General features: G+C 42.0%; 3 protein-coding genes across 7 annotated transcripts; all 3 read left to right on the forward strand.

The window, feature by feature from the left end:
- Nucleotides 1-645: 645 nt before the first annotated feature.
- Nucleotides 646-5877, forward strand: LOC136945335 (forkhead box protein P1-B-like). 4 transcript variants are annotated; one of them, XM_067239100.1, is made up of 15 exons: nt 648-737; nt 2035-2160; nt 2290-2379; nt 2514-2637; nt 2760-2889; nt 3021-3125; nt 3319-3406; nt 3489-3566; nt 3763-3967; nt 4074-4150; nt 4259-4360; nt 4477-4604; nt 4737-4782; nt 4929-5080; nt 5191-5877. In XM_067239100.1, exons 2-15 carry the CDS (start codon nt 2047-2049, stop codon nt 5351-5353), a joined length of 1602 nt encoding a protein of 533 aa, XP_067095201.1. In that variant the 5' UTR covers nt 648-737; nt 2035-2046; the 3' UTR covers nt 5354-5877. The 4 variants fall into 4 exon arrangements, with proteins under 4 accessions (XP_067095202.1, XP_067095200.1, XP_067095201.1 ...); XM_067239102.1 differs by having other exon boundaries at nt 691-737; nt 2293-2379; XM_067239101.1 differs by having other exon boundaries at nt 646-2160; nt 2517-2637.
- Nucleotides 5878-6792: 915 nt separating this feature from the next.
- On the forward strand, nt 6793-8481 carry LOC136946430 (myoD family inhibitor domain-containing protein 2-like). The gene is made up of 3 exons (XM_067240761.1): nt 6793-6913; nt 7666-7899; nt 8091-8481. Exons 1-3 carry the CDS (start codon nt 6835-6837, stop codon nt 8348-8350), a joined length of 573 nt encoding a protein of 190 aa, XP_067096862.1. The 5' UTR covers nt 6793-6834; the 3' UTR covers nt 8351-8481.
- Nucleotides 8482-8591: 110 nt separating this feature from the next.
- LOC136945472 (2-epi-5-epi-valiolone synthase-like) lies at nt 8592-11320 on the forward strand. 2 transcript variants are annotated; one of them, XM_067239307.1, is made up of 5 exons: nt 8592-8856; nt 9397-10030; nt 10334-10573; nt 10718-10970; nt 11095-11320. In XM_067239307.1, exons 1-5 carry the CDS (start codon nt 8750-8752, stop codon nt 11232-11234), a joined length of 1374 nt encoding a protein of 457 aa, XP_067095408.1. In that variant the 5' UTR covers nt 8592-8749; the 3' UTR covers nt 11235-11320. The 2 variants fall into 2 exon arrangements, with proteins under 2 accessions (XP_067095408.1, XP_067095409.1); XM_067239308.1 differs by having other exon boundaries at nt 10721-10970.
- The last annotated feature ends 30 nt before the right edge of the window (nt 11321-11350 follow it).

The following is an 11350-nucleotide window of genomic DNA, read 5'->3' on the forward strand; positions in this document are numbered from 1 at the left end:
TCGCTGTATTGATTAAAAAAAGTTTTTGGATTGATTTCTTAACACTAGGAAAATGTAGGCCTCAGTCAAAATACTCCGCAATCCTAGTTTGTTTTATCTTGTCCAGCTGCTGAAGGATGTTGTTGGTCTGTTCCTCAGGTCAGCAAGTCCAGATGCATGAGTCTGGGTCAGATCAGACCACTAACAGAAGTCCAGTCAATCAGACGGAGAATGGGACCAGTGAGAATGATAATTGGATGAGCAGGCAAACTCTATCTCAACAGGAATCTGGGGCTGATTGCCCTCAGCAACACCAGGTTATCACTCTTATACTGTCACAATGCTTCAACTAGTTTGCAGAATATTTAATTTTAATAGAAACAATTGCTTGGGCTGTGCTAATGGATGAGAGTCTGATTTTATGTCACTGTTTTTCTAACACAGCAAACAGGTTAATTTACAACAAAAAATATAGTAGGCTGTTACTTTAACTTGTGTGTCTGTGTTTTTCTGGTGATGGAGAGAACACAGAGCTGGGGAAGGGGGGGGATGTAGCTAGCTAGCTGGCTCAGTGGGGGAGGGGTCCAGCTAGAGGAGGAATGTGTCTGATTGGTTGGATTTGTTTATGCATACAGCACAACAACACAAGTAGGCTACACGGTCAGATTGCTAGGCAGTGCGACGCTGTTCACAGATCTCTCGACTAGCCAGACCTCGCCTTTATTTTGCAGACAACCTCTATAAATGGACATTATCAGGTTTGTCACAATAATGGTTATGAAGCCTAATGTTTTAATGGAAATTATAGTATTAATTTGTTGATTTATACAACAGTGTTAATTTTGTTATTTTTATGTTTGTGACAGTAGTAGTGGGTTTGAATATAATAACCATCTTAATTAAATAGCTTTAGATGACACTGCATGCTTTTTTGAATTATGTTTTTGTTTCTCTTAGCCATAAGATATAAGGAGGCAGAAATGGCGGTTGTTGATCATTTAGATTTATTTAAAAAAACATAATTTCTTTGACTACGGTAGTAGGCTAGTTGTAGTCTTTTTTTATATCATCTTGGCATACACATCCTCCTTTGCCTAAAACATATCAGTGTTTAGGCTACTTCATGTATGTGGGTTCTTGTCGACAATAACAACAACAAGTGATGTTTAGACTTGTCTGCTGTCATGGTAACAGGGATTAGCTTTTTGTTGTGTTGGTGTTCATAACAAAAATACAGAAACCAACAGATAGAGCTGAAGGATAATTTCATTTCATTTGTGTAGTCCACTGTGTTTCTTCAAAATCTGTGTTTCAGTTGATCTTATACAGCATTTATGGTGGTGTGTAAAATAGGCCAAGAGCACAGTGATAAGCTTTATCTAAAATGCTTAGGAGGTAGTAAATGATTGTCCCTCATAAAATGCATTGTGGGGTGGCTCTGTTGTAAACAGAATCAATTATGGTTGTATTTCTTCTTAGAATTTTCAGATTCAATGACACACAATTTTTCTTGATATGAGTTATAACACCGGAGGCTTTATTCGAGCAGCCCCTCCTGTACTAGTGCATAGAAAGGACAAACTAACAAGGCAATACACTATTTTTGTTAGCTTTAAGCCTCTGTAACTTCTGCCAGCAGTTTGTTTGCCCCATCCAAAACAGACCCAGCCTTGAGAGGGAACTGTTTGTGTCTGGTTAAAGCTTAATTAAAATGCAATCCGGAGTTCTATTTTTGCCAACATGCCCAGTATCCCAGCTTATACATTATTTATATATCTATGTGACTTTGATTATTCTGTTTAAGTTCACTGTAAACATCCCCAGAGCTGGAAGTGTTTGACAGACAGGGAGATGGAGGGGCTAGTGCTTGGTGCCCAGTGGTGAATGTTTGTGCATTTCCGTGCAATTCCTTGTAAGGCATAATGTTTCCACTTTAGTTGTTTGACTGCAAGATATTTCAACAAGAACCCCAGTTCTGTCATCAGAAGTTGGACTCTCTACACTGCAGCTGTGTAGTACTATGCTTCTTGGGACTAATGTCCACCTGTGTTCTAGTTCCCAGTGTCGATGATGACCCCTCCAGTCGAGTCTCTCCAGCAGCAGATCCTCCAGCAGCAGCTCCTCAGCCCTCAGCAGCTCCAGATCCTGCTTCAGCAGCAGAAAGCACTCATGTTACACCAGGTAGGAATGATACCAGCAAAAAAGAACAGCAGTCTGACTATATTAAAAAGGCATCATTAGAATTGTCTTTGGTCAGATTTTCTATGTTGATACCTTTTATATGGAATGAAGATCATTCTTTTTTTGCAGCAGCAAATCCAAGAGCTCTTTAAGAAACAGCAGGATCAAGTCAGTGTCCAGCTTCTAGAACAGAAGCACTCTGGGATCTCCAGTCAAGAGGTAAACTGCTCTGGCATCCAGGGAAGCCAAGGCTTTTCTCTTGCTGGCACACTGGCTTTTAGGCGAACTGAGCATCTGTAGGTCTTTGTACATGACCAGAAATGTCTGTGTTTTTGTGCTCTGGTCCCCCACAGCAGCTGGCAGCCCAGCAGGTTGTTCTCCAGCAGCAGCTCCTCCAAGTCCAGCAGCAGCACCTGCTCAGTCTGCAGAGGCAGGGCCTGCTGTCCGTCCTGCCCATCAGCCCCTCCACAACCCAGGGTACATCACTCCTACTATCTGTCTCCTTTTGTCCAGGTTTGCTTTCTGCCTCACCTTTTACTGGCATTTTATCAGCAATTGGACTGAATGGTAAAACCTACTGCCTGCATCTGTGATTGCAGGGTGTGAAAATGGCACCAAGTTGTCTTCTGATGGAGAGATATCCTCCCTTCTTCAGAAGAGTCAGCCTCACAGCCAGCAGTCCACCACTAATGGACATCATGGGTTGAACACGCTAAAAAAGATTGACAGGTGTGTTCTGTTTTCATAGCTGATCTTGGTGGCTTGAACATTCGGTGTCAAATTATGGAATATCATCCACATTCTCTTGTTGAACTGACTCGCTGTGTGTGGGCATTGTTCTTGGTTGTGTGCGTCTACAGCTCTCTGGAAGAATTTGCCCAGAACACACATCCTCTCTATGGCCATGGCATGTGTAAATGGCCAGGCTGTGAAACTGTCTCTGGAGACTTTCAGGCATTTCTTAAGTAAGTTGCAATTCTTGTATTTTTTTTCCATGCATGATGATCCTTTTTAAAAGTTGGACCCTGTCCCCTAATTGTAACGACACCCTGTAACTATACTGCCCTCTTGTGTTCTTATCCATTAGCAAGTGTTCTGACAGCGGAATACATTTTTAAACCATCACCTTGTTCCATTCTCTGTAACGTCTGTTCCCAGACACCTGAACAGTGAGCATACACTGGATGACAAGAGCACCGCACAGTGTCGTGTGCAGATGCAGGTTGTCCAACAGCTGGAATTGCAGGTAAACCTGGGTATGTTGTTAGCCAATTTACATGTGTAGGCAAAGTTTCCTTTCACAATTGATGATGTTCTCCCTTTTGCAGTTAAAAAAAGACAAAGAGCGACTACAGGCAATGATGGCTCACCTGAAGTCCACTGAACCAAAACCAGCTGTGCAACCAGTAAGTCTGTGGACATGTTATGGCCTCCATAGCTTGGCTTTTAGTAAATAACCGCTTAATGCATTCCTCTGGGTTGAGGATTCCCTGAAGGAAGTACAACTTAATAAGTGCAACTGATATGAATCTATGAATCTGTGCACAGTAAAGTGATCGACAAACTACAAACATTATCCTGTTCCTGTTTTCACTGTTCCAGGTAAATATTGTGCCCAGTGTGTCCTTCCCCCAAGCCACATTTCCTACAGTCCCTCCTCTCATGAGCTTGTCTCAGAGTGCCACCACACCCTCCACACCCCTCACACCGCTGTCAGAGTCGTCTGTGGTCACCCCCAACAGCCCTTTTGGCGGTAGCCCGGGATGCAGACGATACTCAGACAAGCACAGCAAGCCTATAAGTCAAGGTGAGTTAGAAACCAACAAATTTGTTTGTTGTTTGCTACAGAGGAAAAGCAACAACATTGCTCATCAATCTTCATGGGTAAAACAATGAGGTTTGATCTCTTACAGATATTGTTCCAAATAAAGAGTTCTACCTTCGCACTGAGGTTAGACCTCCATATACATACGCTTCGCTCATAAGACAGGTAAAGGAACCATTCATTTCCTTGTCACTTAATTAAACTTTTGACTTGTTGTAAGTATCAGAGATACTTCAGTATTATTTACTGTTTTTTTTCCCTCTCATTTCCCAGGCAATATTTGAGTCACCGCACAAACAGCTAACACTAAATGAAATCTATAATTGGTTCACACGGACCTTTGCATACTTCAGACGCAATGCAGCTACTTGGAAGGTTAGCTTCTTATTATTGTAATTTTTTTATAATAATGAATTAACTATTGAATGTTCTTAACATGAACCCCTGTAGTTGACATGCCCTATTCCGTTTTTACCGCCCCGATCCTGCAGAATGCTGTGAGACACAATCTCAGCCTCCACAAGTGTTTTGTGCGTCTAGAGAACGTGAAGGGAGCTGTTTGGACCGTGGATGAAATTGAGTTTCATAGGAGACGGCCTCAGAAATCAACTGGCAGTGGGTAGGCAGAATATACCAGAGCCCTCCAGCCTAGCCTATTGATGTTCAGACTTCTTTTCGACACCTCAGACAGTGCTGATTGGTATCAGTGTGTTTGCGGCAGACATTAATGTGTATGTATTTGTTACTGTAGGTCTTCCTCCCTGAAGAACATTCACAACTCTGCGTCTACTGCTCAGGTAAGTGAAAATGATCAGTGCTTTCTCTGCTCCTTCATCTCCAGCCAAACAGTTACCTTTGGTGAACTTGATTTAACCTACCTCATGGGAAAAAGGGATTTCAATTGAGTGTGTATTATAAAACTAACGAACTGTGTACTGTTAAGGCTCCAGCTCATCTGTACGACCCAGCCTCTATGGGATGCATCCCTCTCAGTGCCTTGTCCCTGGTGCTGAAGGAGGAGATGAAAGAGGCTCTCTGCTACGGAGCTGGATCCCAGGGTGACAGCAGTGCAGAACACTCTCCTCTGCAAGCCACGTGAGGCTCCCATCTTATGTCGTCGTGGCCTATGAGAGATACTCTTTCATTTGACTGCCTGCAGTTGTTTCTTTTTTGTCTGATTTTGTCGTCCGTCTGTGTCTAACCAGTGTCAAAGCCGAGCAGGAAGAGGAAGAAATCTGTGAGAGCTTTCCGCCTGAATCTCCTGAGAGTATAGATGAGCACAGTCCCAGCCCTGGAGTGGACCACGGTGAAGAAGCTGGCAGTCCAGGGAAGCAAAGACTACAGCTGGACCACGTGCCTTCTCTCTGACCAACATCTCCACAGCTAAACTTCCACTCTGACAGCTAGAATATATTAAGCCTAATGGCCCACTAAACGACAACACAACACATTTCCTCTTGAGAAAAGACTTCATCACAGTTTAAGGATTTTTGTTTGTTTCAGTGTAGTATGTAATATCAGAAGACAGTAGCGCATGAAACAATAAAGAAACAATTTTCTCCTACGCAGAGATGGTAAGCTTAATGTTACAGCCTCAAGTAATATATATATATATATTTGTGTTATTTTGAAGCTTTACGATGTAGAAATTTTTTCGTAGAATAACCAAAGTAAAGGGAATATTCATGGTCGGCACTTTGTGTTGTCTGATATCCCTTTAAACTATTCACACTATGCTGCATCTCCAGTAGCAGGTAGGATTTTTTCCATGTGTGATGAAACTAATGACTGAATAAATGTACATGGTTAATTTACAAACAAAAATATATACACTGCCAGCAAATAAGATTGATGTGTATTTATTAAAGCTGAATCACAAAAAGACAACTTAACCTATCTGGTGAGATGGAATTATTTATGTACTATTTGTTTCCTTTCACTACCCCAAACATTGTTTAATGTGGGATTTTTGAATTTGTAACCTTCTTTGACATTTTATAAGACACATTATCATGATTGTACGCCTGTCTCAATGAATAAAACCCTATGATAAATTTGTAGGCATTTTGTGATGACTAAGAGGGACAAATACCCTCCATTATCCACCCAGTGTATAGGAGCAGGTATGAGGACTGACATGACTGTTATCAGTGGGATAACAGTCATGGATGGAGTGTAGAATCAAACGACCAGATCTGGCAGAACAAATATCTACGCTGTAATCTACAGTATCCCCAACTGTAGACCATACCTATAAAATAAACCAGGCAGAATAGTATGTGTTGACATTTTCCAGATGTCAGTGTATTGTGACGTGTGGATAAAATGTATTGACGAGTAGTTATTGAAGTAGTTAGCGGTCAAAGATAAGTCAAGATAAGATACTGCCTTATTAATCCCCAGGCCGGAAAATGGGTGTGCGACAGCAGCAGAGAGATAAGTGAAAAATAGAGATGTAAACATAAATAATAAAAATAAATGTTCTTCAAGAAGTGTCAGGGTGAAGTATAGAATCCAGTCCACAATAAAATGTGTAGTTCAGTATAGACCCTGTGTGGAAGGAAACGTGTATCACTGTCTAAAATGGTTACAATGGATGCAACTCAACTGATACATCTAATGTGCATATTGTTGATTCTCTAAATACATTCTTTGTGGATTGTATCATTACCATAATAATGTAGTTTTCATAAAACATTGTTATCTGTTACCCTATTGGTCAGGATCCATGTGGGGTGTGTTCATGTTAGCAGCAGTGGTCTATGAACATCTGGGCTTCAAACAGGATATCGTTTTCTAGTGTTGGATGCTTGTGCCTCTATGGACAGATACATCTTTACAGTTATCAGATGTCAACACAATCAAAAACCTCTCCAGAGGAATCGGATTATTTCAATGCCAGGAATGATAAGAGCCCTTTGATTGAAGGTAAGTTATTTCAATAGTCACGCTATTGTGTGCTGGAAAGCTTGTTGTTTTATTGAGGCAAGTCAATGAGTGATGCATGAAGGGCAACGAGGAGTCTATTTTATTTATATTGTCTGATAAGTGATCACAGATACCCATACGGATGCATAAATATACCAACAGATACAAAATACATACAATATTGACACATTTCACTGATGTACCTCTGTGCTTTTAAGAGCGTGTACTTTATCATGTTGATGTGCAACGGAGGAAACAGGATCTCAGTAAAAGGAGACAATCGATAAACACTTCTCATTAAACCTACAGGGGTCATTGTGCCTCCATTAAAGCCCTTTACTTTAGTCCATGCCTCTCTGACATTGTGTTTTACATTAACATTTAGTCATTTAGCAGACGCTCTTATCCAGAGCGACTTACAGTAAGTACAGGGACATTCTCCCCGAGGCAAGTGGGGTGAAGTGCCTTGCCCAAGGACACAACGTCATTTGGCAGGCCAGGAATCGAACTGGCAACCTTCAGATTACTAGCCCGATTTCCTCACCGCTCAGCCACCTGATTCCCCCCTGATTCCTGTTTTAAAAATCATTATGTTAGGAGATGACATGACATGATTACTTTGACATAATGATGATGGTGGCTAAGGATGGATAGTGTTTTAGTCACCATGAATTAGATGAATTGCTTGGGTACACTTAAACTTTAGCTAGTATGCTTTGGAAGTCAGAAGTTGTCTGTGTTTGTTTCTGAAGGAGACATATCTCCTCCGGTCCAACCCAGAGTGAAGAGCAAGGTCGTTGTCAGTGGAGTGCGCCGCCTGAGCACCATATCAGAACAGGATGCAGACAAGGTGGACACAGATCTCCATTACCAGGTTCCCCTGGGAGGCAATGGATGGGATGAATCCAGTTTTTCCCTGTGTTCTGACAAGTACAACATCAGCAGTGGCCTCTTCTCCTTGGATTCCCACCAGCCTGACTCAGGAGGTACCGTGTTTCCTCTGAGATAAACTAGTGAACACCATTTTAATTGCAATATTGTGTCTCTTATATGTCTGTTAACTATGCATTACATGTATTGAAGTTTCATGTAAACTCATATTGTTTTGGTTCCCGTATCCAACACTAGAATCTCCTAAGATACACGCATCATACATTTTCTTTGTTCATTTTCCCAGATGACTGTGCGGCCATCTTGCTGGAGTGCCTCTACTGTCGCTTCTGTGACTTGTTGGCCATGCTGCCAGACACCTGTGAGAGGGCCGTGGGCCGCTGTTTCCCCTCCCTCAAGTACAGGAATGCTGCCAGTGAGCAGGAGAAAGGAGGAGACTGCTGCAGCTGCAGCCTGAAGCTGGACTGTGGCTGCTGCAGTGCTTGTCAGGAGACCGCTGAGCTCCTGGAGCTGGCCATGGAGATCTCTGAAGTCTGCTTTCGCTGAGTTTGCTGTGTGTTATTCTTGTATTTTCTTGTATCATTACGTTTTAACGGTAGTTATGGGATGGTATGTAGTATCCAGAGCACTTAAAATTCCCAATTGCATTTCTTACTGACGTGATTAAATGATCATAAAAGAACTTTTACTGAATGTGAATTGTCATCTTTATTACACTATGGATAAAACCATGCTCAGATTTGAAGAGCCCAAGCATCTGAAAACTATATTTGGCTCCTCTCTCAACTAGTGTTGCCATCAGTCAGGCATCAAGACTCTCTCAAACCTTTCCATGATCCTTCTCTATATTCTTGTGGTGAAGTTCTTTGAAGGTCCAGGCCTGTTAAACTAATTTCTCAAGAAAGTACGGACAGCATACAGTCATCTATCAACGAAAGTCGTGATATGGCTGTGTATCCAGGAACAGAGTTCAGTTTACAACAAGTGAATGGGACATGGACTCGACAAGTGGGACAGTGTGAGAAGGCGGGCCGGGTTTCAGCTTCAAAAATGTAAGTAGCCAGTTACATTATATTATGTATATTAGTTGAAAAGTTGGAGATATTATACACTGTGTAACATCCCATTGGTAATATGACCAATGGGATGTTTTTTCAATATGTTTTTTTAATTTGGAACCTGTTTACACCAAAAACTATTGGTTTACTGAACATATTATTTTAAATTATCAATTTATTAGTTAAGATTTTGTACAAAAGCATTGAAGACTAAAATAAAAAAATATTTGTAATGAAATTATGTACAATAGTAAACATGAGTGACAGGCAGTTGCATGGGTTATATTTGTGTCTTGAAAAGGACAGGGTGGAATATCTTTCTATTTTTGGCCCAGCTGTCATTTGAGTTGTGCAGTGGTCATAGTAGAGCAATAAAAAAACTGTAAACCCATTCTGCAGGCCTTCTTTAAGTAATAATTCAAGTTGATCAAAATATATCCATTACTGCATCCTTGCCTATACATATATATACCATTTTTATTTAACAAAAATTCTATTATTCTCTGTTGTTTTATCTTTACAATGGATCCTCAGCTTGGAGAGCAAGTCAGAACACGGACACACCTGGACAGTGGTCAGCCCTATTGTGTTCACCTACAGGGTTATCCAGTGTCACAACCTTCTGGATGTGGGGAATGACACCCTGTTATGGGGTCATATAGGGGACCAAGAGGAGCTCAAGGCAATCAGGAGAAAATCCCAGCCTATAAGGCGCTTTGTTGCCATTGATGAGACTGTCAATCACCTTTATGGCTTGCAGATCACCCAATACTTTGAGGCCAGAAATGTTGTTTGCAGAATACTCTCTCTGCCAACCACGGAGGAGAATAAATCTATGGAACTGGTGACCAAGGTCCTGGAGGAGGTCCACAGGTTTGGGATTGACAGACGCTCTGAGCCTATCATAGCCATTGGTGGAGGGGTGTGCTTGGACGTGGTTGGTTTAGCAGCGTCTCTGTACCGCAGACGGACGCCCTACATTCGCATACCGACCACTCTGCTTGCTTACATTGACGCCAGCGTAGGGGCAAAAACCGGAGTGAACTTTGCCAATGGAAAGAACAAGATTGGGAGTTACATCCCTCCTATTGCCACATTTTTAGATCGTTCCTTTATCCAAACAATTCCACGCCGCCAGATCTCTAATGGGATGGCAGAAATGTTGAAGGTACACATCACTGCCTGAACATGCATGTGACAAGAGTAGAGTGTAGAGGACTAAAGCACTATATGCATGATGTAATATTCCTAAAATGACCTAAATCTGATGATTGCCAAACATAATCCTGAAACCATCGATAGAGTTGCTTTCCAGAAACACCACCTAGCATCTAGGTAATGGTACATGCAACCTTTCTAGGCTCTGCATCTACAGCAACCTAAAACCTACTCTCAGACAACTCACATTAAGATATAATTGCTATGTATAACTGCTGTGTAAAGTCTAACTGCAAGATCCTGTGTGACACAGATGGCCTTGATGAAACATCACGGTCTGTTTGAGATCCTGGAGAAGGAGGGCAGAAAGCTGCTGGACTCCAGGTTCCAGTCCTCTGATAGGACCAGCCTTGACGACCATGAGGATGATGCCTCCGTATCCACACGTATTGCCATAGAAACAATGCTGGAGGAGCTGGCTCCCAACCTGTGGGAGGATGACCTGGACAGGCTGGTGGATTTTGGTCACCTGATCAGTCCAGAGTTGGAGATGGTGAAGTCAATAACTAATGTCTTAGGAGTGTGTTGAAGGAAACACTTCACCTAGGATGTTATTTGTATACATATTCAAATGTATAAGAAAAAAGTATATCTATGCAACTGACACTAGTTGACACTATCTGTCCCTTTTTTGCAGAAGGTGTTGCCTGCATTGCTCCATGGGGAGGCTGTGAACATTGACATGTCCCTCATGGTGTACATAGCCCACCAGAGGGGGCTGCTGACAGTGGAGGAGAAGGCCAGAATAACTAAGTGTATGCTGGGCCTGGAGCTGCCTGTTTGGCACCAGGAATGTAGTCTGGCCCTGGTGCAGAGGGCTCTGGGGAACCGCCTAAAGCATTCAGCTGGCTGTCTGAGGATGCCCCTACCCACAGGGCTGGGGTGTGCAGGTCTGAACAGGAACACCTTTCAGTGGCAGACAACACACTCCTATCAAACAGAATGTTATACCTGTTTGTGGTTTGCTGTTTCAGTTGACACATTTGTATTCTTTCCGTTCTCTCGTATGAACAGAAATCTTCCACGATATCAGCGATGATGTCTTGTGCCAGGCTTTCCAGAGATGGAGTGATGAACTTGGTGTTAGACAACAAAACATAAACACCAATAATGCTGGCAAGGAGTTCCAGAGAGATGACCACAACAGGAGATGATAACTGAAAAGTTAAGATTAGTTTGCAGTGTTAATGTTATGTGCACTGGTCTATTGAATTATTACATAAAGCTAATCAAACTTCCATTCTGATAGAAACTAGTGATTTTATCTATA

The sequence above is a fragment of the Osmerus mordax genome, chromosome 7 (assembly GCF_038355195.1).
Source record: "Osmerus mordax isolate fOsmMor3 chromosome 7, fOsmMor3.pri, whole genome shotgun sequence".
Lineage (NCBI taxonomy): Eukaryota > Metazoa > Chordata > Actinopteri > Osmeriformes > Osmeridae > Osmerus > Osmerus mordax.

Excerpts from the sequence above, each read along its gene's own strand:
- LOC136945335 (XM_067239099.1), top strand. The coding sequence starts at position 2,047 with ATGATGACCCCTCCAGTCGAGTCTCTCCAGCAGCAGATCCTCCAGCAG. Across the intron at positions 3,567-3,762 it reads CAAAACCAGCTGTGCAACCA|GTAAATATTGTGCCCAGTGT; the intron begins GTAAGTCTGTGG and ends TCACTGTTCCAG. Across the intron at positions 4,151-4,258 it reads ACGCTTCGCTCATAAGACAG|GCAATATTTGAGTCACCGCA; the intron begins GTAAAGGAACCA and ends CTCATTTCCCAG.
- LOC136946430 (XM_067240761.1), top strand. The coding sequence starts at position 6,835 with ATGTCAACACAATCAAAAACCTCTCCAGAGGAATCGGATTATTTCAAT. Across the intron at positions 6,914-7,665 it reads TAAGAGCCCTTTGATTGAAG|GAGACATATCTCCTCCGGTC; the intron begins GTAAGTTATTTC and ends TTGTTTCTGAAG. Across the intron at positions 7,900-8,090 it reads CCACCAGCCTGACTCAGGAG|ATGACTGTGCGGCCATCTTG; the intron begins GTACCGTGTTTC and ends TCATTTTCCCAG.
- LOC136945472 (XM_067239307.1), top strand. The coding sequence starts at position 8,750 with ATGGCTGTGTATCCAGGAACAGAGTTCAGTTTACAACAAGTGAATGGG. Across the intron at positions 8,857-9,396 it reads CGGGTTTCAGCTTCAAAAAT|CTTGGAGAGCAAGTCAGAAC; the intron begins GTAAGTAGCCAG and ends ATGGATCCTCAG. Across the intron at positions 10,971-11,094 it reads CACAGGGCTGGGGTGTGCAG|AAATCTTCCACGATATCAGC; the intron begins GTCTGAACAGGA and ends TCGTATGAACAG.